This window comes from Pistacia vera, unplaced genomic scaffold, assembly GCF_008641045.1.
Source record: "Pistacia vera cultivar Batoury unplaced genomic scaffold, PisVer_v2 Contig536, whole genome shotgun sequence".
Taxonomy (NCBI): domain Eukaryota; kingdom Viridiplantae; phylum Streptophyta; class Magnoliopsida; order Sapindales; family Anacardiaceae; genus Pistacia; species Pistacia vera.
Window position 1 is genome coordinate 208,549 of NW_022196375.1, and position 26,671 is coordinate 235,219.

The following is a 26,671-nucleotide window of genomic DNA, read 5'->3' on the forward strand; positions in this document are numbered from 1 at the left end:
TCGCTTAAGCGATCTCTTACTGGGCAGAATCAAATCCGCCCAGATCTATGATAAGCAAGGAATCGCTTTAACTCTTGGTTGCTTAACTGATTTACGATCGCTTAAGCGATCTCTTACTGAATCTGCCCAGATCTATGATCGCTTAAGCAATCCCTTGGGATTGCTTAAGCGATGAATTGCTTTAACTCTTGGTCGCTTAAGCAATCTCTTACTAGGCAAAATCAAATCTGCCCAGATCTATGATCGCTTTAACTCTTGGTCGCTTAAGAGATTTACGATCGCTTAAGCGATATATTCCGAGGCAGAATCAAATCTTCCCAGATCTATGATTGCTTAAACGATCCTACAGAATTGCTTAAGCGATGAATCGGTTTTACTCTTGGTCGCTTAATTGATCTTAGATCGCTTAAGCGATCTCTTCCGAGGCATTTGCCTAGATGAAGAATCGCTTAAGCGATCCATTGTATCTCTTAAGCGATTCTTCTGAGGCGTCTGCCTAGATGAAGAATCGCTTAAGCGATCCATTGTATCTCTTAAGCGATTCTTCTAAGGCGTCTACCCAGATGAAGAATCGCTTAAGCGATCCATTGTATCTCTTAAGTGATTCTTCGCTTTCAAGCTTGGTCGCTTAAGCAATTTAAGATCTCTTAAGCGATCATTTGGGGAACAATCTTGGTCGCTTAAGAGATATATGTGGTCGCTCATATATCGCTTAAAGCGATCATGAGAAAAAGAGAAGAATCCTACATTTCTCCTTAATTATTTAATGATATGTCTTTATAGAGGTAATTTTGAAATAACTGTGATTGTGATACATTTCGACCTCAATCATTTCCTCCCAAATTCGAAAAGAATAAGCAGCAAAATGAAGTTATTTATATCAATCTAATCCATCACAAATCAAAATGTAAGAGGCATCAATGTAATTGAAAGTTTAAACTTAAAATCATTCATAATCGTGCCAAAACAGAATAAATCCTGAGCCACTTTGAGAAGTTTTCGATTTTGGTATAATCACTTCTGAGATCATTGTTTGGTACCATGCCTTGCCAGCAGCCTTGATTGCAGATGCCGCCACTTTGAGAAGTTTTCAAATTCGGTATAATCACTGTCTGAGATCATTGTTTGGTACCATGCCTTGCCAGCAGCCTTGATTGCAGATGCCATCACTTTGAGAAGTTTTCAAATTCGGTATAATCATTGTCTAAGATCATTGTTTGGTACCATGCCTTGCCAGCAGCCTTGATTGCAGATGCCTCCTCTTGGCCACCAGCCTTGATTGCAGATGCCTTGCCGACAACCTACTCTGACAGCCCAAGCCAGTTTCAAAAGTTCCCTCTCATTGTTTGCCAACAACCTGCAAAATTTTCTCTCTTCACGAACCCAAGTTATGGAGTGCAAGATTGAGAAGTTCACTGAGTCCGTCTATTTTGGTAAAGCTCTGTATAAGCATGACATCTGTAGCATCAGCACCACAACCCAAGTATAAACATGAACATCACATAAACTACAAAATTCAAAGTACAAGTTCCAAACGTTTTGATTGGGTTGTGGTAACTCAAAACGGATCCATTTCCCCATGGAAGCACTCAACAGCCCAACGCTCTCAAAAGATGGTCATTGTTTCGTTATTCAATCTGTCCATCGGGGTGTTGTTCATGTCAAACTGAATAAATTTTAGGGCATATGCCCCACAATCAACACTGCAATAGGAAGAACACATTAGCATTAGAATCAACTTATAGAACAATTATATTATGTAAGTTAGTTTTATACAAAATTTACCTTGATTCATTTGTTGGGACGGGAACGCGCTTGACTGACCGCTTTCCCGTCAATGCTTCATCACCGAGGTGGTCAAACATCTTGCTGTCGTGTAACAGCCGCGGGAACAACACGAAAATTGGCTCCAACTCGGCTTCCAACTGCCTGTCTCGACAAATTGTTGGGTTGCAGTCAAGGATCTTCAGCAACCTCTCCTCCAAGAGCGCGACAACTGCTGTCCAATGCATTTCCTTGACTAGGATGATGCAGTAGATGCTCTTAACCTTTGCTGAACTATGGCCATATTTGGGCCTGTCCCCCATTACATAATGTATCATCCTGTCATCAAACCTAAAATCATTAGGGACGCAGTCCAAGTCTTCTATGCCCGATCGTTTTCATTTGGCTCCTTTTGCTACAAATACACCAATGGCCTTTTTCAATAAATTGCGATATGTCGATACCAGCGTTTGGCCAAAGGCCACATCGGTGATGGCACAATCGAGATACAGTAGATCACCATTGGTGGTTTGTCGCAGCCTCATCAATGCCAATACCTCACTGATGTGCTGCATCAAATAAAAACAACATGATAAGTATACAATACCTATGGAAAAGATAAGCAAAAATAAGGAAAATTAAGCGGAAATAACTCACCAAGTCGTGAAGCCACCTGCCCATTGTCAAAATCTCTCTAAACCATTCCCGAGAATAATCCCCGATCCTACACTTTACAAGGGCATCACTTCCGGATTCATTGTAATAGGCATAAAAGGGTTTTTTCTTTTCCTCCTCTATTGGCCTATACAAATTGACAGTGGACTCCATTTTTGCTTGCCCGCTTCCTCCCCCTTCCTCCATTTCTACATCCCCGCTTCCTTTGCCTCCCGTCTCAACCTCCTCTATTATAACTGCCCTACTTCCTCCAGTAACCTCCTTAACCTCCTCAATTTTGGCTTCTTCCTCACTTTGTTTCTTTGTTTTCCTCTTAATTCCACGTGTTAGTACGGTGTAAGGTGATTTCACAAACCTGCTCTTTCGGCTCTCTCTTTTCAGCCAAGGTTGCACTTCAACTGCCTTCAATACTCCACCAACTTCCTCCTCCACCCTAACAACTTTCTCTCCCACCTTATCCACTTTCTCTTTCACTCTTTTCAACTGCTCTTCCATCCTATCAAACCTGCCATAAACAGCTGTTGTAAAACTATCAAACAAACTGTTTATGAGGTCAACCACCTGACTCTCCCGACCCGCACGCCTTGGCAAAGTAGTAATTGTTGTACCTGTTTGCTGAGGCATACGAACCTCTTCCTCCCTCACCCCTCCCCCCCTCCTCCCCCCTCCCACTGATTGCGGCTTCATCCTCCTCGGCGTCAACCACATTTTCAAGCAGTGGCCCTGCAACTGCCCTCACATGTGTGACCCCTTGTAGCTCCCACATCAGGCGGTCTATCCCTTCATCCATTTCATCCTCCAGTGCTCGGAAAGATGTGACATAGTCTTGTTGCGCTTCACCCCCAGTAGCGGTGAGGAAGGGATTGACAACCCCCTGCAATAAGAAACAAAATCAATCAAATTTAAGCGACATTTTAAAGCAAGTGCATATTCAAAAGCTTAATCCTTTAATCTTACCCGAGCTGATTGAATTTCAATCTCTATTTGCTCATAATCCCAATGGGTACACTTCTTGTCCTACCACCACAACATCCTAGGAAATGTCTGTTGCACAACCGAAGAAGACCTAATCCTCCCCCTTGCCTTAGCCAGGACAGGGATGGCCTCATACATCCAAGCCTACATTGTAAAAAAAACAGTCCATATCATAATCCAAACACATATATTAAAAAAAAATATAACAAAAAGCTATTAATATTTACCTGCATTGCCCATGAGAAGCCAAACAAATTGTACGTGGCCTTTCTACCCTTCCTCATCCATTGGGAGTGCTTTAACGTTAGGTCTTTTGCTTGCAGGGACTCCATGGTTCGCTTAAATGATAGTTGTCCCCATAGATAAGCATTAAAGAAATTCAAGTTGCTTACAAACATCACCCAATCAATATCAATGGCTTTTGTTGAGTCACCAGCCATTAGGATTGAATGTAAGAACAATACCAAGCACAGTTCGAAAGTCTCTGAATCGTTAAACCCACCATTTATTAACCTTTCCTCTAATTCTTGTGCCTTAATAGATGTGTTCCTCGCCAAAACCTTGTTAGCCAACCTTTTGGCTGTCGGACTGTCCTTTATTCCTTATGCCTTAACCTCACCTGGCAATTCTCCACATCTTAAGCCAGTCACCAACGCATATTCCATCATCCCGAAATGTAGTGGCTTTCCATCCACCACGAACCACATTTCGTACCTTTTTTTATTTTTTATTGAGTGCAGCAACATATAATGCGCTTCTGACCCCCAGAATGTCTTTTTCCATTTTGTGCCCATATCCCAAAATTAAATGAAACAAGTCTCTTTGAATCTCCTTTCACCATTCCTCAGTGTCTGTAATCCCCATTATTCTCGTTAAAACATCCCAACTTGACCTCATTGTCACCCGCACAGGGAAGTACTGTACCGTATCGCTTACACACTCCAACCTGTACTCTCTAAAGTTTATGCTCCGGAAAATCTGTACAATCGATATAAACAGAATATCACTAAAAAAATTTAACTAAATCAAATATAAACCAAAAACGCTCTGGAAGAATCGCTTAAGCGATGGGTAGATGATTCTGCCTCATGCAAGATCGCTTAAGTGATCTGAAATCGCTTAAGCGACCAAGAGTAAAAGTGAAAAATCGCTTAAGCAATATATAAGATCGCTTAACCGATTCGTTGCTTTTACTCTTGATCGCTTAAGCGATTTCAGATCGCTTAAGCGATCTTGCACGAGGCAAAATCAACATCTGCCCAGATCTTAGATTGCGTAAGCAATACAAAGTATCGCTTAAGCGATTCATCGCTTTTACTCTTAAGCAATCTATAATCGCTTAAGCGACCCACAATAAAGGGATGAATCGCTTTTACTCTGGGTCGCTTAAGCAATTACAGATCGCTTAAGAGATCTTCTACGAGGCAGAATCATCTACCAGTCTAAGATCGCTTAAGCGATACTTTTGCATCGCTTAAGCGATTCAACTCTTTTACTCTTAAGCAATCTGTAATCGCTTAAGCGACCAAGAGTAAAAGTGATTAATCCTTTTACTCTGGGTCGCTTAAGTGATTACAAATCGCTTAAGAGATCTACGAGGCCGAATCAACATCTGCCAGTTCTAAGATTGCTTAAGTGATACTTAGTATCACTTAAGCGATCAACTCTTTTACTCTTAAGCGATTACAGATCGCTTAAGAGATCTTCTATGAGGCAGAATCAACATCTACCAGATCTAAGATCGCTTAAGCGATTCATTGCTTTTACTCTTAAGCGATCCTAAATTGTTTAAGCCACCAAGAGTAAAAGCCATCAATCTCTTAAACAATACAAAAGATCGTTTAAGCGATTTTAGTTCTTGTTAGATGTTCAGTATGCTTCGGACATTATCGCTTAAGCGATCCTACATCGCTTAAGCGACAATACAGATACCTTTTCTTCGGCGGCTTCCTCCTCCTCACCTGAACTCTCGCGGGACTCTTCTTCCTTGCCTGAATTCTGGCCGGCCTACTCTTCCTCGCCAGAACCGTTTTGCTCCTATTCTTTCTCTTGTTCTGCCGCCGTCATCTCCGCTGTTGGAACACCTTCATTGATCGGAACATCCACTGGAGCAGCCATTGAACTACTTGCGCCACCAAACTCTACGATTCGAAGAGGCATTGGGTTTTCTTCGTCATTGTGAATGTCAGCCATTGTTTTAAGAAAGGAAGAAGCTTTAGGATTGAATTTGGGTTTGAAAATTTNGACGACTGTTGTATAGTGCTTTTGTAAGTTCAGGTTTCAACAATAAATGGTTGAATCATGGCGAACAAAACAATGCTTTTTGCTGCAGTTGACTAATTTAATTTCCGTCTTATCTGGTTTTAAAACACTTGAATAACATGTATATACAATAACACACATTGTCGAAATTAACAATGGTTTTTTGCAGTATATATATATATATATATATATATATACTGCTTTTGTAAGCTGAGGTTACAATAATAAAAGTCGAATCATGCCGAACAATTGTCTGTATATTTGTCGAACAACTTCCACCAATGCTTTTGTTGTGGTTGATTGATTAATGTGCTGTCGCATTTCCTTATGATTGAAATTGTTATTGAATGACCACGTCTGATTGTAACAATCGATATAAGTAATTAGTTTGTACAATCTGAGTAAACAAAAGCAACTGGTAGCATGAATTATTGTAATATAGTTATTTGTTTCTAATACAATACCTTTGACACCACGTAATTTTAAGCAATGTAAACAAATATTATGATACAGGAAAAGCTATATAACTATATAAATTCAGCATAAACACCTCTGTTTTTTGAGATAAACTATATAAAAAATCATTACAAGGCTGTCACATTTCCTTATAATTGAAATTATTGTTGAATGACCGCGTCTGATTGTAGCAATCGATGTGAGTCATTAGTTTGTAAAATCTGAGTAAACGAAAGCAACTAGGGAGCATTCTCATTGAAACAATTTCTCTCACCATTATAATTGTTATTACAGTCTTCAATTTATAACAAGACTTTATGTATTTTTCTTATGAATAAAACATAGCAGCTCTCTCATTATGCCAGAAGATACTCTACTTAATTGACAAGACAAAAATTAATCGAATCGAAGCTTTCCAAAGAAAATTTATTTAAACATAAAAACCCGAAAAATAAAATTAAAAAAAAAAGAAAAATAACAAAATGTTTTCTTATAATCAATATTTGACATATTTTTTTGTGAAACAATAATCGTTTACAATTTCTTAAAAGATAAAAATTCAATAATAAAATAAAAATAATATAATAAATAAACTAGCGCAACGTGCAGGTGTGCCATCTAATACTTATATAATACGCAACTCATGTGTGAGCCTCAAATTGGTCATAAGAAATTATTTAATTACAAGGTCTCATTTTTTTTTTTTTTTTGAGCATATACTAGGGTGAATAATGTTATAACAAAAAAGCATTTTATAAATAAATTTGTATATCAAATATTAGTCCAATTAATTTTTTTTCGTATGCCCGATTTTTCCTAGTCTTTTTATTAAGAACAAAAAATGTCAGTTAAAAAAAATGGGTTAGTGCCAAAATTGGATTAGCTAACTCTAGCCCCGATATTAATTATAAACCCAGATAGTCATGGGCCAAGTAAAGTTTAATATTCAACACTCCTTAAAACTTTATTTGGGCGTGACTCTTGAGTGCAAAAGTTGTTGCTTGTTTTCAATAACAAACTCGGTGATCCTGAGATAGTTGCAGACTCTAGGAAATTCAGCAGTACTTCACTAGTTATAATTCTAGCTGAAGATTTTGTTTATTTGTGCGATGTTAAATCTTGTCAGGTAGGATGTTTTTACTCATAGATACTAGTTGTGGTTCCCCCACCCCCCCAAAATAAAAAAAATAAAAAAAGTATATACATAGTGAAAGTGGTTTTCAAATCACCTTACGTAGTATCCATTCTCCCTATATTATGTTATGATTCTGTGCATGCATATGATTAGTTGTGATTTTGCCCAAACGATGTAAGATGTCGTAGGGTATCATAGATTGTTGTATTGCCAACTCGAGCAATGCAGGATTGATTAATGGTTATACTCGTGCGATGTTAGATCTTGCCGAGTAAGACGTTTTACCCCTAGATATTAGTTGTGATGAGAGTTTCACATGGGATTCCCCGAATGCAGGATTTCGCCAAGCATGATGGATTAGTGATTTCCGCGATGTTAGATCTTGCAGGTAAGACGTTTCTACCCCTAGATACTGGTTGTGTGAGAGTTGGTGGTGTGTTTTGGTTTGGTACAGAATTCTCTCATTCTTTTCTCTTTTCTCTTCATATATTTTCATTTTAATTGAAAGCCAACTTCCTTTAGTTTTTCAGACGAGGCAGCCATGGTGTTCTTTAGGACTGTAACCGCGCTTTCTCGTCTACGTTCTCGCGTTGTAAGTGTTTTTTTTTCAACTTTCCACTTTTATATTTCAAACTAACTTCTTCTTTTGCTTTATTTTGTTGATTCATTGAATCTTCGTCACAGGGCCAACAGTCTAATCTCGCCAATTCTGTCAGTTGGCTTCAAATGCAAACCTCTTCTGATCTTGTACTTTTTTTTCCCTCTTTTCGTGCTTCTCTGCTTTGTTTTCTTTTTTGTTTTTGATATCGACTCAATTGATGTTTGGGCATTGTTCAGATCTTTCCGCCACTCATTTTTTTCAAAGTTTCCTAGTTGCTGTTTTTATTATTCACTTTCTTGCTATTTGTCTCTATTCAAGTTTTGACAATTTATTTCCATTTGGTCTCACAAGGTGTTCAATTAAATATATCTACTTTCAGCTTCTTGATTCATGTCTGCTCTAGAACATTTGCTTTCAAACAAGGGAGTGAAGTTCATAGGAGAATCTTGAAATCTGGGTTCGGAAATTATCTATCTCTGATTAATAATTTAATGGGCATGTATAAAAACTGTGGAAAATTGAAGGCAGTGTGTCAATTGTTCGAAAAAATGCCCAGTAGAGATGTTGTTAATTGGAATACCATGATATCTTCTTATGTTACAATGGGTTTGTATAGAGAAGCGTTGGATTCATTTCGTAAAATGATAGTCAATGGTGTTAATCTTGATGAGATAATCCTGGTCAGCTTGGTTTCAGCAAGTGCAAAGTTGAGGGATGTGAAAATGGGAGAGGCGTTGCATCTCTACATTGAGGAGAAAAATTTAAGCATAGTTGGAAGTTTGTTGAATTGTTTGGTGGATATGTATATCAAGTGTGGGAAAATGGAGGAAGCACAAAAGCTTCTGGATAGATGCGGTGCTGATGATGTTGATGTTGTTTTGGGAACTACATTGATTAGTGGGTATGTGAAGTCGAATAAAATAGATGTGGCTAGGTTCCTGTTTGACCAGATGACAGAGAGGAGCTTGATTTCATGGACTGCAATGATTTCTGGTTATGTCCAAGGTGGATATTTTTGTGAGAGTTTGTAGTTATTTAGAGAAATGAGGTTCAAAGATGTTTGGCCAGATGAGGTTGTGCTCATAACAGCACTTTCTGCAAGTGTTGAAGTGGGTGAATTTCGGTTTGGCAGATCTATCCACTGCTTGATTTTAAAGCATGGAATGAGTGTTGATGGGTTTCTTGGAAATGTTCTGATAGACTTGTATGCAGAATGTGAACAAGTTAATGAAGCATGCAGAATCTTTGAGCAGTTGCCTTACAAGACTATTGTGACTTGGAATACAATGTTGGATGGATTTTGCAGAAATGGAAATATTGCAAAGGCAAGAGCCTTTTTTGATGTGATTCCTGAAAAAGATGTTGGATGGATTTTGCAGAAATGGAAATATTGCAAAGGCAAGAGCCTTCTTTGATGTGATTCCTGAAAAAGATGTGATTTCGTGGAACACTATGATGAACTGCAATGCTAGATATAATCAGTTTCAGGAGTTGTTTGAGTTTTTCCACAAGATGCAGAGTTCTCGTATAAAAACTGACAAGTTCACTTTGGTTAGTTTGCTATATCATCCTGTGCTAGCGTTGGAGCCCTTAATCATGGAATTTGGGTCCATGTTTACATGAAGAAAAATCAAATTAGTCTAGATAGCATGTTAGGAACTTGTCTAATTGACATGTATGGAAGGTGTGGTTGCTATGAAATAGCCTAGGAGTTGTTTTCTGAAATTAGTGAGAGGAATATATTTGTATGGACTGCAATGATAGCAACATATGCCATGGCGGAACAAGCGCAGCAATTGATTTATACTTGGAAATGGAAAACTGGAATAAAGCCCAATCATGTCACTTTTATAGCTCTTCTAACTGCCTGTAGTCATGGAGGTTTAATAGATGAAGGTTACGAATTCTTCCATAAGATGAGTAGTTACGACATAAACCCAAAGATACAGCATTATGGATGTATGGTTGATATCCTGGGTCGTGCTGGGCATTTAGATGAGGCATCAAATTCCATTGCTTCCATGCCAATTAAACCAGATGCTTGCATATGGAGTTCCTTGTTGAGAGCATGTGGAAGCTACCAAAATGTCGAAATAGCCGAACATACATTCAATACATCTTAACCCACTGACTGATGCAGCATATGTGCTACTTTCAAATGTTTATGCAAAAGCTGGTAGATTAGATGGTGTGAGCAGACTAAGAACAAAGCTACATGATATAGGATTAAGGAAGCAACCAGGATATAGCCTTATAGAACAAGATGTTCTTCATAAGTTTACTTGTGGGGATTTCTTTGATCCTCATGCTACAGAAATTTATTCCATGTTGGACGAGATTGAAAGAAGATTACAGCAACAAGAACTACAACAAACATCATCTCACCACAGTGAAAGGTTGGCTGTAGCTTTTGGGCTTAGAAGCACCCCTGAAAAATCCCCAATCCGAATTGTGAATAAAATCTCCGGATTTATGAAGCTTGTATCTCAAGCCTATAATAGAGAAATTGTAATTCTGAGATAGCCATAGATTCCATCGGTTTCAAGATGGTCGTTGCTCATGTGAAGATTATTGGTAATCCATTTTCTAACTTCTTTATTGTAAGCTGGAAAACAAAAAAAAACAAAAACAAAAAGTTTCATAATCAAATAATAAATATTTTTAGAAAATGTGCAAAACAACTATTCTGTCTTAAAACTTTTATTCAAAAAATGTATCGAATAACTATTCAGTATTTTATCCAACTCTAATATAATTTTCAGATATTTTATCAAACATATTTTCAGATTCAAATCCAATTCGATTCAATTCAACTTAAAATACTTTTTTATAATAATATTTTTCGAAAATTGTAACTAATAGACCGTTAGTTAATCTGATTGTGCCTTCTCAAAGTACAATGCATATCCAAAACTGAATATCCTAAAACCGGCCTGTCCGTTAACCGTTATTGGGTGTGTTTGGTTTAGTATTTTGGATAGGATTTTAGGGATAGTATTGGGTTATTGGATATGGGAGTATTACGAGGTAAATTTTAAAAATTTATAAAAAAGCCCTTAGGTTTACTAATTTACATAAAGACCCTAACATGTAAAATGACAAAAACACCCCCACCATCTGCAGTGTCAGATTCCGGCCACCACCGCCGGAATCTGGCCGGAAAATTTCGTTACGGCACAGACTTGTCGGATCTGTGCCGTAACACGTCGTTATGGCCTTTTCCGGCTAGATCCATGGTGGATCTGGCCGGAAAAGGCCAGATCTACCGTTTGTTTTGGCCGTCGACGGCCGGAAAATGCCAAACGACGGCCATCTTTGGCCGTCAGCGACGGCCAAAGATGTGGCCGTCGTTTTCGGTCAACGACGGCCAAGATTTGGCCGTCGTTGACCGTCAACGACGGCCATTTCTTTGGCCGTCGCTGACGGCCAGATCTGGCCTTTTCCGGCCAGATCCGTGGTGGATCTGGCCGGAAAAGGCCACAGCGGTGAACTTCCGGCCATTTCTGGTCGGAAGTTTGGCCGTTGTACAGATTCCGGCTATCACCGACGGTGGTGGCCGGAATCTGACAAGTTGGGTTGATGGGGGTGTTTTTGTTAATTTTTAAACTTTTTTTTTAGGGGGTATTTAGTGAAATTAATAACTTTATGGGGTTAAAATGTAATTAAAAAAATAGGGTAATATTTTGAGAATATTGTACCAAACGCTATTTGAAAAATAGGATCCAGAATAGGGATAAAAATATTACACCAAACGCAGCCATTAATATTGATCCTGATCCAAGATTGTCTTGGAAAGCCCATCTCTTTTTGAGATTTATGTATTTCTAAATTCTAATTCGTTTACTTGACCAAGACTTCTATGGTAAGTGGCAAATTACATTTCCAGGGTAATTATTAGTCTTCTTTTTCCTTTTAAGGGCCCCACATTATAGCTGGATATATATGACTTTCGTCTTGGAAAGCCCAACTCTTTTTTCTTACAAGGAAAACATTAAGTTGAGATTTATGTATTTCTAAATTCTAATTCGTTTACTTGACCAAGACTTCTATGGTTAGTGGCAAATCACATTTCCACGGTAATTATTAGTGTTCTTTTTCCTTTTAAGGGCCCCACATTATAGCTGGATATGTATGACTTTCATGGCATGCCATCAACTCTCTTTCTGTCATACCTTTGCTAGAGAAGAAGACCAAAGACTTTTAAATGCCAGCTATAATTAGGTCTGCTTTAGCTTTCCCAATCCCAACAACACGAAAGAAAAAAGAGTCCGTCTCTGCTCTTCGTGTTCTTTTCTCACTCTTGAGAGTTTTTTGGTTTATTCATGCTTATTTAATGCTTGATCTCGTATTTGTGTACTAAGGTCGGACGATCCAAATAACATCGTGACATTTGGCAAAAGGCTTTTATAGTGGTGGTTAGCAAGAAGATGATAGATATTATTTGTCAAGTATTATTCGTACAATAATATTTTTAATTCATATAATTAAATAAAAATAACACAGAATTAATGTAAAATAATTATGTTATCTTTTATTTTTTATCTATTAATATAACTTAGTTATAAGTATCTCTTCATCGTGTATTTATTCTAAAATTTTTTAATAGATTTGATACATATTGTTTGGTCAGTATTTACCACTATACTAATCAGAGATGGATGAGATGCAGAAGATCAGTGCGTTAAGTTTGAGAGATAAGAGAACGAGGAGACAACTTTACAGTGCTAACTTTGACAAATTAACAAGGAAGACTTACACTTCTTGCCCAATACAAGACCAAAGTTTGCTTTATATAGGTTTTTAAGTTGATTACAAGCCATATTTCATATTCTAAATTTTCCAAGATATCTACCAAATATTTTCAAGACTAGCTAAGGTTAATTAACGGGTTGCTTCTAGAGTCTGTGTGGGTGATCCAATCATGTGGTTGAGATCAAGTCCTGAGGTGAAGCTTATCCCGATTTATGGCTATGAATTGAAAGCTTCTTGATAACTCAAAACCCTCTCTAGCACATATTTTTGTTTAATAGTGAGAGAATCAGGGGTTGTTATTTTAACAGTTTACTTGACGAAAGCTTTCTATATATTGTAGCTGGGATTTGGCAGGTTTTATTCGTTTTTCAACTGCCTACTGACTTCTATAGCCCCGCATGTGCTGTCAAATCTATTTTGACCCGTATGAAACAGATTAAATCTTTGCTCAAAAAGACGAAGATCTTCATCCACTGAGAATAGATATATGACAAGAATATTTCAACAAAGTTATACAATTTTTTAATGTGGTTGGGAGTTGGGACTCAAAAGGAGCAAACTCAGCAATTACTCAGGTGAGCAGAATGGTTTAGCAAATGCCCTTTCACAGACAAACACATCAAAGGCCATACCAATATTATTGATCTAGCCTACATGAGGTTTATAATATTACCTCCTTTGTAGTTTCCAATATTGCAGTTGGTTCCTTAGTTAAGCAAATTATCCAACCACCTTTCTTGTCAATAATTTTTGCCATTAAATCTGACTGTTGATGTACTTTGACCGTTAAATTATAATATTACCCTAAACATATTTAAAAATTCAAAGAAAACCCTCATAATTTTAATATTTTTCTTAAAATACAAAAAAAAAAAAAAAAAAAAAAATCTTAAGATCCTTTCCGGATTGGTGCAGAGGTATTTTTGTCACATGTATAGCGTAGGTGAGCACGGGTAGCGGTAAACCGGAACCGGGGGTAAGAACCGAACCAGAACCGAAACCTACCCAGAACCTGCACTGTGCGGTAGGTTCCGGTTTCAATTTTTGGAACCGCTACTGTGCGGTTCCGTTCCGGTTCTTACCCCCGGAGGAACCGGAACCTGTAAAAAGGGTACCCTGTTTGAACCTGTAGGGGTACCCGTTTGGAACCTGTTTTGGAACCTGTTTGGAACCTGTTTGGAACCTGTTTGGAACCTGTTTTGGAACCTGTTTTGAAACCTGTTGAAACCTGTTTTGGAACCTATATTGGAACCTGTTTTTGGAACCTGTTTAGAACCTATTTTGGAACCTGGACTATAATGAAATATTGTGAAATGTAAATAATGGGGGAGTTTCTATTATTTACATATAAAAAATTTAAAATAGAAAAAGTTAAATTTTTAGAATAACCTATTAAATAATAACGAATACAATTATACTTATTACATATAAATTACACCATATTAAAGCTTTAATATATTATAATACTTAATATTAAAGTTTTGATCAATTAAGTGAATAATTGGAATTATGATCCAATTAAAAGTGTTTTACATTTTTAATGTTACTAAAAGAATATTTTTGAATAAATAGTATATTTGATTGAGTAATAATATATTTAGTTTTTACTTCAATTATCAAGTTCTAAGTATATCATAATAAATTAGTATTAATTAATTATATATGATAATTGATAAACATTAATAAATTTAATTACGTATTAAATATCATGCTTAATCAATTATAACATTACATTATAGTTAAATGATTACTTAATTAATTAAATTTTATAACATTACTTAATTGATTTATAGTATAATTAATTATGCATTACATTAATTGATTACTACTTAATTAATTGACTTTATATAAACATTAGTACAACTTAATTAATGATAAAAATTTAATTAATTATAATATTACATTAAATTTATAGTATGATATTTAATAGTTAATTCACTATAATATACATTATAGTATGTTTATAATTAATTATAACATTACATAATTAATAATTACTATTGATTATGAGTTATGATATATGTTTTAAAACTTAGTAATTATTAATTTGCTACATAAACATTAGCACACAATACTTAATTAAATGATAAGAAATTTAATTAATTATAACTTACCTTATAAACATTTCATTATAAACATTAATTAAACATTACATTATAGTTAAATAATTACTCAATTAAATTATAATATTATATTACATTATATAATGATCATTTACTTAATTATGCTACATAGTTAAATGATTACAATTACATAATTAGTTATGAATTTATAACATTACATTATAACATTAGTAATTTACTAATTTACTATATATTACATTACTTAATTAAACGTTAAAAATTTATTAATTATAACATTACCTTATATATTTATAATATAATTACTTAATCAATTATAACATTCTATTATAAACATTAGTATATTAATCAAATGATTTGAAATTTAATTAATTATAATATTAATTATAGTTTATAATATGATTATTTATTCATTATAACTTTACATTAACTATTATAGTATGATCATATATTAATATAACATTACTAATTAAATAATTACTTAATTGATTATGAGTTGATATTATATTTTAAACATTAGTAATTACTATTTACTATATAACATTAGCACAAACTTAATTGAATGTAAAATTTAATAATTATAACATTATCTTATAAACTTCATTATAAACATTAATTAGCATTACATTTATTAAATAATTACTCAATTAAATTATAATATTATAATATTACATTATATTTGATTACTTACTTAATTATAACATTATATAGTAATGATTACATAATTACTAATTAGTTATAAATTTATAACATTACATTATAACATAAGTAATTTACTATACTATTACATTACTTAATTAAACGATTAAAAATTTAATTAATTATAACTTACTTATATATTGTAATATGATTACTTAATCAATTAGAACATTCCTTATAAAACATTAGTATATTAATCAAATGATTTGAAATTTAATTAATTTATATAAATTATAGATTTGTAGTATGATTACTATTTCATTATAACATTACTTATACATTTATAGTATGATCATATAATTAATATAACATTACATAATTAATAATTTTAATTGATTATGAGTTATGATATTATATTTTAAACATTAGTAATTACTAATTTACTACATAAACATTAGCACAATACTTAATTAAATGATAAGAAATTTAATTATTATAACTACCTATAAACATTAATTAAGCATTACTTTATAGTTAAATATTACTCAATTAAATTAAATATTATTTATTACATTATATATGATCACTTACTTAATTATAGCATTATATAGTAAATGATTACATAATTACTTAATTAGTTATGAATTTATAACATTACATTATAAACATTAGTAATCTACTATCTATTACATTACTTAATTAAACGATTAAAAATTTAATTAATTATAACATTACTTTATATATTGTAATATGTTACTTAATCAATTATACATTCCATTTTAAACATTAGTATATAATTAAATGATTTGAAATTTAATTAATTATAATATAAATTATAGATTTGTAGTATGATTACTTAATTCATTATAACATTACATTATACTATATAGTATGATCATATAATAATATAACATTACATAATTAATATACTTAATTGATTATGAGTTATGATATTATATTTAAACATTAGTAATTACTAATTTACTACATAAACATTAGCACAATGCTTAATTAAATGATAAGAAATTTAATAATTATAACATTACCTTATAAACATTAATTAAGCATTACATTAAGTTTATAATTACTTATAATATAATATATATATTACATTATATTATAATACTTACTTAATTATACATTATATAGTAAAATGATTACATAATTACTTAATTAGTATGAATTTATAACTTACATTATCATTAGTATTTTACTATACATTACATACTTAATTAAACGATTAAAATTTAATTAATTATAACATTACTTTATATATTTGTAATATGATTACTTAATCAATTATAACATTCCATTATAAACATTAGTATATTAATTAAATGATTTGAAATTTAATTAATTATAATATTAAATTATAGATTGTAGTATGATTACTTAATTCATTATAACATTATATACTATTATAGTATGACATATAATTAATATACATTACATAATTAAATGATTACTTAATTGATTAGTACTATATTATAAAACATTAGTATTTACTAATTTGCACAATATTTAATCGAATTATTATAATTTTATTAATTATACCATTATATATAAATTTATGGTATGATTATTTAATTAATTATAACATTCTATTATAAACAATATTATAATACTTAATCAATGATTAACAATTTAATAATTATAATATACATTATTAAATATTCTTAATTATAAACATTACAATTTACTTGTAGTATGATCACTTAATTATTTATACATACAATTTACATTGTAGTATGATCACTTATTTAATTATAACATTACTTGTTTCTAATATTAAATTTCTAAATTAATTTGGTATATTATAAATACCCAATTAACCAATTATAACATTAAATTAATAAATTTATAAACATTAATATTTATTAACTTATCAAATAGACCCCTGGCAAATGGCAATGTTAGTAATTAGTATTAGATTGTTGTTTGTTTAAATGATTTTGGTGAAATTTTTATGTGAATTGTGATGAATAATGTTTTGTGTTTGGTTTGATTGACGAATTTTATGTAATTGTGATGAATTGATTGAATTCAAGCATTGCTTAGAGATTACAGGTTATGATTTACATTGGACACACAAATGAATGAATACCGAAATTTGTTAGGGGTGTATTTGTAAACTTATAAGGTATTTTTGTTATTTTTTAAACTAATAGGGGGGTAATTGATTTTTTACAGGGTACCCTGAAAAGGAACCGGAACCTGCATTTTAGGTTCCGGTTCCTTGAATTGAAGAACCTGTACTGTGCGGTTCCGGTTCCGGTTCCTTTTTTTGGGAACCTGTACTGTGCGGTTCCGGTTCCGGTTCCCCGGAAAAGTGCAGGGTACCCGGAACCGCTCACCCCTATATAGCGGATGGGCAGGATACCTTCTTATGGTAGGATTTTTGGTCACCGCACAGTCAGTTATGTGATATTTTCCATTTTCGGATCTTATCTTCCACAAGGCTCCCTTAGGATCCTAGAGTTTTAGATATCATTGTCGATGGCCTCTGGGTCTTTTCTATTAGGGATCCACCTATTCAATCGATTTTGGATTCCATCACTCAGGCCCCGAGATCTGAGATCAGCGACTACATTGTTTGGAAGGGACACCATTCTAGCAAATTCTCTGTTGATTTAGCCTGGAACTTGCTCTAGACGTGAACTCTTTACACCATCTCTTGTGGTTTCTAGGGCATATCCCCAGCACTCCTTTATCCTTCGGTTGGCCAATCAGGGTAAACTTCATACCATGGATCGCCTTTAGTCCCACGGCCTCATTGGTTTTGTTGACTGTGTCCTCTACTGGCTTTACGATCAAGACACATGAGCATTTATTCTTTAGCTATGTTTTCTCAATGTCAGTCTGGGGAGAGGTTTCTTCCAAAACCCTCATAGCCTAACCTCTCTTCTTATGGATAGCTTTAATCTAGTGGACAATCCTGCATCATAGATGCAAGGACGACTTCAGACATCTCCTTGCATGGTTAGTCTTCTTTGTCACAGTTGACTTCATTTGGTGTGAAAGGAATATTTGTGTGTTTAGTTGTGAGAGCAAGACCTCGCATGTGATCACTGATGAGATCTTTTCCATAGTCCGAGATTGAGCTTTTGACCTAGCCTCCAAGTATGCCATCCATCCTTAGCTTAGAGCCATTTGGAGCATGTCTGATTAATTGGTCTTGTTTGTTTTGAGCTTGTGCGCGCTTGTTTGGAGCTTGTGTCCGTTTCTCTTTTTTGTTTGGTTTGAGCTTCGTTAGGGCACTTGTGCACATCTCCCTCCTTTGTTTGGAGCTTGCGTGCTCCTTTTTGGGCGGATGCTCGCATTCTTTTGCCCAAAAAGATGGGCACATATATTCTAGTCTTTTTTAGACCTCTTCTAGGGTATGCCCCTAATTTTCTGTATAGTTTCTTTTCTTTTATGGAATTTACCTTTTCCAGAAGAAAAAAAAGTGACCAACTCGTTAATTTCAAAAATCACAAGGGAGGTAATGGTTTAAACTCGTCTATGAAAAGACCTCGGTCTTCTATTTGCTTATCTAGATAATTCATTGAAATAACTTTTTTAAAAATCGCAAAAAAATATTTTGGCTTATTATTAATTTAAAGTTTCAATTTTCAAATATGTGCTTTAAACTGAACCAAGTTAACCTATAATTTATAGCACTGCAATCAATCTGATTTTAGTTTTTTCTTATCTTAACATACATACAAATTTGTTAGCAGTAACTGGCGGTTTTTTCCTTTCAACGAAATTATAATTTGTTCCATAATATAGTAGAACCTTTCTATAGTAATACTCCATATAGGAATAACCTCCATGTAGTCATAAAAAATTTTGGTCTCAACTTAGGCTAGTTATAAATAAGAATAAATTTCACATTCTAAAAAATTATAGTTTTTCTAGGTCTTGTCTTAAGGAATTTGCCTCTATATAGTAATAATTGTACGTATATTATAAAAAAAAAAAATATGTTATGTTACATTAAATTTTTAAGATGAAATAAAATATTTATCTAAAGTTGTTTGAGACAATGATTTATGCTTTAGAGTTGTTACCATATCTTTTATCTTGTGGGTACGTAATAAGTCGCCAACATGGACACCTTCTTGTTGAAGCCAAAATATATCTAACTGCATGTTTTGAGCTTCTTGGCATGAAAATTTTGGTATTTTCGTACTATATTCATCATCAGGATTGTCTCATTCCTCTTCTTGTTTAATTCTAGTAATGATTTATTCTTCAGTTAAAGCATACACGACTTGTTACTCATTTGGATGATTAAGAAAGATATTAATATCCATTTGATTAGTGTAGTGAAGTTTTTTATTAGTGTAGTGAAGTTTTTGTATCTAATCACTGAATTTTGATTAGTGTTAGAAGGTCCTAACTATTACACATGGAGACCTAGGATGCATGCCTTCCTTAAGTTTATTGATGAAAGAGTCTGGTCTACGGTTGTGAATGGTTGGACATCCCCAATTATAGTTGAAAATGAAGTGTCTAAACCAAAAGCTGTTGCTAGTTGGACTACTGATGAAATAACTTTGGCAAATTATAACTCTAAAGCACTTCATGCTCTTTTTAATGTTGTTAATGTGAACCAAATAAAAGTCATAGCTAATTGTGAGCTTGCTAAAGATGCTTGGGATAGACTCCAAGTCAAGAATGAGGGAACTAGTACCGTGAAACGAAATAGACTTAGAAGACTTGTCACTGATTTTGAAAACTTGAACATGGAAGAAGATGAGACTATAACTGATTTTTATGGTAGAGTGTGTGCTATTTCTAATGAATGTTTTGCTTTAGGAAGAACATATTCTAATGCTGGAAAGTGCTTTGCTATTTGCCTCGGAGATTTATGTCAAAGGTCACCACTATTGAAGAATGCCGAGATTTGGATGCTATGGACATCGATGAACTCATTGGATCTCTCCAAACGTATAAGCTGAATTCGCAACGATGGGAAAAACAAAAACCGAGCAAAGGTTTGGCTCTCAAACATGAGGTTGATTATGATCCTTTTGATAACTGTGATTTAAGTTTCTTTGGATCATGAAAATTGTGCTAGAAGGTTGGGGGTTTTGTTAAAGGGTTGATTGTGAGTCTTAGGGTGGTGTCAATTTTGATTTTTGTCACCGAAAATTGCTAGAATCTAGCAAGAGAGAATCGTATGAACCCTTGCGACGGTTGGTGAACGATAAACGATCAAGGCCCAAAAGGTTGGGGGTTTTATTAAGGGGTTGATGGTGAGTCTAAGGGTGGTGTCAATTTTTATTTTGGTCTCTGGAAATCATGAGAATCTAGCAAGAGAAATCGTGTGAACCCTAGCGGTGACCAACATAAAATTGGGTGGAATTAGATGGCAAAAGTTGGGGTTTTGGAGATAGAAGGACGATGGTGCTTGTGGTTGTGATGGGGAAGGCCAACAAAGCCAGAATCGGGCCAGATCGGGCTTGAACCATGTGGTTGGACAAAGGTTATGGGTAATGGCCAAAGTCAACCAAAAACGATAAATTGTTTTAGTTTTTGTATATGGGGTGTTTTTTTATTATGGGTATGAAGTTTGGATCTGGGTTTGATGTTGGTCATGGCGGCCTTGGTGATAGTTGATAGAGTTTCTAGAGGTAGAGACTAGGTAGCGGTGGCAATGGCAATGGTTGCGTGATTGGAGATGGGGACGATATAAAGGTTGAAAAAGAAGATGTAATTAAAATAAATTTGAAAATAAGATGGTTATTATTCTACTTCTACTAATTTGAGAGTTAAAATGTAATTTATTTATTTATCAAGGAAAATATGGTAATAGCACCCTTTGTGTCTATGTCAAAAACTAAAAATCGCTAAATAATGTTACTTTAAGGGTGAGAATCTCGAATATATGAAACCAAGAGTGTAAACTTGCTATTTTACTAATCTTTGGGTGCCAACATGTCGTCTGCTCTCTTATAGAAAATGCTTCTCCACCTTTACAGTCTACAGACATAGGGAAACAAAAGAATCCATCAGTGACTACACCGCTATCCATTCCGAAATTTCCGTCAATATTTTAGTGATGTGACCTTAACTTTGTTATCTCCATAAGATTTATAAACAAGGTCATGGTAAAGTTTTTCTTACGCTAAGAAAGCATTGGAAGACAGCTAGCATTGAGAAAGAAAATTTTAGAATTTGCGTTTACTTCATAAATATCAATAGCTTATTTAACTTTTATCAAATAGTTAAAACTATTTAGTATAAGTGGTGGTAAATAAATATTGTTGCATTGAAAGATAAATATCATTTAAGTTTGAATCTCCACATTTTAAATGGATAAAAAAATAATCAAGAAGTGATTGGCAGATGAATTAATCAATTAAGGCTGCTGAGAAGCCTGGTGTTTTTTCAGGATTTGCTTTTTAGATGTTTAACTTGAATTCTTGTTGCTTGGAATTATTTTTCTTATAATTCATATAAATTCTATTATACAAGAGTTTCTTATTAATTTCCTAATCCAAAAAAAAAAAAAAAAAAAAAAAAAAATTTAAGACCACCTGTAGATAATGAACTGATCGTGCCAGAAATTAAAGTCCAAGGCGATCGAGCACTAGACCAGGTCAGCATAAAAAACACAGATAATCTTATTGACTATTCATATATCATAAAATATTGTATCTTTTCACTCGAGGGTTAGAAGGTCTTTATGTTTGAGCACAGAAATTTCCTACGAAATTTTCATGAATATGTTAGTGATGACCTTGACTTTGTTATGTCCAAAATACTTATAACAAGGTCAAGGTCTTCATGGAGCTAGTAAATGGAAGCTGCGTTTATACTTTCTCAAGAAAATTAGTACAAATTTACTTATTACAACTTTAATGCCTGGACTTAAATAAAGCATTAATTAATTTGCAGATTTGATTTATTGCGCTTGTAAAAATTTTAAGTTCTACTGCTGATTAGTCTCGCTGTCTACTTCATACCTTAATATTGCATTATTTAAAACTATTTAAGAAATTTCTATACGAATGTTGTATCACCTTCTATCTTACATAAACTTCTTCCATATGATAAGATATAGTTTGAAAGTTTGCAGTAGTTAATTAATTTCCTTCTACAGGAAATTTATTAAAATATCTTCGAGTTAGATAGAACTGAGGAACTTTCTCACCCACTCAAGTGTGTGTATATATAGAACTGAGGAAATTTATCAAAATATATATAGCACGTGCTTAAGAGCTCATAGAAAATGTTGGCCAAGTGCTGACTTTTCAATACATTGACTTTGTCTACATAAGAATCAAAACTACACCGTTTTGATTATGCTCTTAAAGTCGTCGTCTTCTTGGTCACTCCTTAACTTTACTCTTTGCTTATTACTCTGTAAACTCTTTACTCATTACTCTATATATAAATGAGTTAAGCCTTCTTTGTAATCAATCAATCAAATACTCGATTAAGATTACTCTTAAGTTTTTCTCCCAAAATTAGATTCTCTCTCTTAGTTTTCACAGATAAAACGCTGGCTTTCAAGAAGCTTTTCCAATGGTATCCAAGATTATCATGCTTGTGTTCCATATTTTCCTCTCTTTACAATTCGGTCCATCAATAGCGCAAACTAATTGGATCAGGGTTGGTTATTACTGGAATTTAGTTGATACGATTCCCGTTTCAGAAATAAATTCTGCTCTATTTACTCACCTTATTTGCGCTTTTGCTGGTCTTGATCCGGTCTCCTACCAACTTTATCTATCACCTCTCGATGAAAAATATATCTCCAACTTCACACACACTTTAAAACAAAAGAATCCCTCAATCGATACAATTCTATCCATTGGGGGTGAAAAAGCAAATTCTTCAACCATTTCTTTAATGGTAAGAAATTCTTCTTACAGAAAATCTTTTATTGACTCCTCAGTATCATTAGCCAGGCTTTACGGTTTCCGTGGCCTGGACTTTTCTTGGATATATCCAGACACAGTCTCTGATGAGATCAATATGGGTATTCTGTTTCAAGAGTGGCGAGCTGCTATCAGTTCAGAGGCAAGAAACTCCAGCACGTCAGAATTGATTTTGACTGCGAGGGTTAGATATTCACCATTGACATCTTCAGGAAATTACCCGGTAGACTCGATGCAACAATACTTGGATTGGGTTCATGTTATAGCCAGTGAATACTCTAGGCCACCGTGGAACAACTTCAGTACTGCGGCTAATGCAGCTCTGTATGATCCAGGTAGTGTTTTAAACACTGATTACGGTATAAGGGCATGGATCGATGGAGGATTGTCAGCTAATAAGTTGGTTTTAGGGTTGCCTTACTATGGTTATGCGTGGACTCTTGTGAACCTGGCTCACAATGTTATTGGTGCACCAGCAACAGGACCAGCTATTAAACAAGATGGATTTCTGACCTACAAGTATATCAAGAATTATATTGAGCAATATGATAGTGCTCATATCATGTACAATGAAACTTATGTGGTGAATTATTGCTTAATCGGAAAAACTTGGATTGGCTTTGATGACGTTGAGGCTATTAGAGCTAAGATTTCTTATGCCAAGGAGAAGAAGCTACTTGGTTACTATGTATGGCTAGTCTCCTATGATCGTAATTGGGTGCTTTCTCAAGCTGCAGGTAAGAAATGCTTCGCTCATAGTTGTAATCTTCTTGATCATTTCAACGCATATAGTAGTAGTATTTGATTACTGCAACAAGATTCTCTCCCAATGATTTGAATTAAGATCTTGACGGCACCTACAGCTAACATACATAGTGTATTTTTACAGCTGGGATCAACAGTAGTATTTCTTCACATCAAGAGGATTATAAAAATGGAAAAAATAATAGGAGGCGCTCAATGGTAATTATTTTGTCTACAACGGCAGCTTTTGTTCTTCTACTTGGAACATTTGTGATATGTTATTGCTGCAGGAGAAAGCTCAAATTCAAAGGCAAGAGTTTCCAGCCATATATGTTTACTATGTTATTTAATTTTTTTTTTCCTTTCTCCAATTAATGTTTCTCTTGGTTGACAGGGGCGAGTGACTTAACTAAACAATCCAATGATAAAGAAAAAAAAGCAGTAGCAGCCGGAGATTTTAAAAGCAATGTTCCTAATCTGATAGAATATTCGTTTCCTGCTATTGAGGCAGCTACCGATGGATTTTCAACTAAAAATAAGCTTGGACAGGGTGGATATGGTCCTGTTTACAAGGTACTTTATCTTGTTACGTTTTTTCACATTTTAAGAACTTGTGCTTATCAAGTGTGTATTTTTCAGGGTATACTATCAAATGGACAAGAAATAGCAGTGAAGAAACTTGCAAAAGCATCAACTCAAGGGTTTGAGGAATTCAAGAATGAGGTTACGCTTACTGCGAAGCTCCAACATGTAAATCTTCTCCGAGTTTTGGGTTTTTGCATTGACGGAGATGAACATATACTTGTCTACGAATACATGCCAAATAAAAGCTTAGACTCTTACCTTTTTGGTTAGAATTTTATTTGCAATCTTTTGCTTTTGTGTCAGCCATTTAGTTTACATTGTTACTGATTGTTTATGATTTAATTTATATATGCAGACCCTATTAGACTATATGTTTTGGATTGGGAAAAACGTATTCAGATAATTGAAGGAATTATACAAGGCCTTTTATATCTTCAAGAATACTCAAGATTGACTATTATTCATCGAGATCTAAAATTGAGTAATATCTTGTTAGATGAAGATACGAAGCCAAAAATATCAGACTTTGGCATGGCTAGAATGTTTGCAAAAAGTGATCTTGAAGCTAATACAGGACGTATTGTTGGAACACTGTAAGTGGTTGGAACATTGCAAATGGATATAGTATATAATAGATCTTAATGCTATATTATTATCTCAAGATTTTGCTTCTTTTATATAATTTTATTTCATTTTATTTTATTGATTTTTTTTTTTTTAATAATCAATTGCAGTGGTTATGTTTCTCCTGAATATGCTAGAAAAGGCTTGTACTCTACAAAATCCGATGTTTATAGTTTTGGGGTTCTACTTCTACAGATCATAAGTGGCAAAAGGATTTCTCTTTTGTGTGGTCCGAATGAAAGTTTAAGCCTTCTAGACTATGTAAGTTAATATCTTTAAAATTATTCATTAGTTCTAATTTGTAAATCATATTGTACTTAGCAGTAGAATAAATTATTTGATAATTTTTCAGGCGTATGAGCTATGGAAAGATGGCAAATGCATGGAATTTATGGACAAATCACTAGATGATACATATTCATCTTGTAAATTAGTGAGATGCTTGCAAATAGCTCTGTTATGCGTCCAAGAAAATCCAATTGATCGACCTTCCATGTTGGAAGTTTTCACAATGCTTAAAAATGAAAGCACCGATGTGATGATTCCAAGGAAGCCTGCTTTCTCAGAACAAAATCTACAAAATAAAACTGTACGACAATGGGAAGGTTGTTCAGGGAGCACTTCATCAATTAATGATGTAACAGTTTCAGACGTGGTAGCTAGATAAGCTTTATAATGTAGCTTTTAATCAGATCACCAATATTATTAACTGTTATATATCCTGAAATTCTGGCAAGCTAGACACTGTTAATTCATTCAACCTGCTATGTGATTATTTTGTGTCAGTTTTTGTATTACCCTTTTGATTCGTGAAACTAAATGATTGTTTATATGCTGGGAAAGTATGAATAATTGGTTACAGATCTATTTCTATGTTCTCATTGTTTGTGTGATAGTGATGAACAACCTGATGAACTTAATTTTATTCAAAATGCCAGTGTATAGAAGTCCAAGCTCCATTTATAACTTATAAGACTTGGTCAATCTAATAGACTTTAAGGAAATGCATACAAATTAAGTTCAACGAGCCATTAAGTTTGATAGTTGATGGCCGGTTTCTTCTTATTGGAATATGATGAAGTTTGAGAATCTCTCAATTCTATATTACTGCACTGTTTAAAGAAAACTATTACACACACATTACAAGTGCTCATATGAGGAAATAAATACACGTTAACAGGAGCTATTCCAAGTAAGTATCCTAGAATTAAGGCTATCAATTACAGAGTATAAACATGGAAAGTAATGGCTGTCACGTCCTTGAATGAGGACTAAGAATCTGCAATCATTTTTGTTGCTTGATTTGAGAGATATTCTTAATTTGAGGATGCTTGATTTGAGGAATATTCTTGATTTGAGGATGCTTCCGTTATAGAATAATGTAATTGTTGCATGCACAAAAGAAAAATGTCCATTCTCGAGAAGCCGTTGAAACTTGCAAATCGAAGAGGCAACTATTGTAGTTCTATGGCCTTAATTACAGTGTATCAACCAAATCTAGCGA

The 26,671-nt window shown here is 33.9% G+C and overlaps 2 protein-coding genes across 2 annotated transcripts; both read left to right on the plus strand.

Annotated features, from left to right (window-relative positions):
• The first annotated feature begins 9,643 nt into the window (after positions 1 to 9,643).
• On the plus strand, positions 9,644 to 10,391 carry LOC116107407 (pentatricopeptide repeat-containing protein At5g48910-like). Its single transcript, XM_031393685.1, has 2 exons — positions 9,644 to 9,920; positions 10,009 to 10,391. Exons 1-2 carry the CDS (start codon positions 9,644 to 9,646, stop codon positions 10,389 to 10,391), a joined length of 660 nt encoding a protein of 219 aa, XP_031249545.1.
• A 12,467-nt stretch (positions 10,392 to 22,858) lies between these two features.
• On the plus strand, positions 22,859 to 25,834 carry LOC116107409 (cysteine-rich receptor-like protein kinase 10). The gene is made up of 6 exons (XM_031393686.1): positions 22,859 to 23,951; positions 24,353 to 24,531; positions 24,598 to 24,808; positions 24,899 to 25,136; positions 25,278 to 25,428; positions 25,520 to 25,834. The coding sequence occupies exons 1-6, from the start codon at positions 22,859 to 22,861 to the stop codon at positions 25,832 to 25,834; spliced, it is 2,187 nt and encodes a 728-aa protein (XP_031249546.1).
• The last annotated feature ends 837 nt before the right edge of the window (positions 25,835 to 26,671 follow it).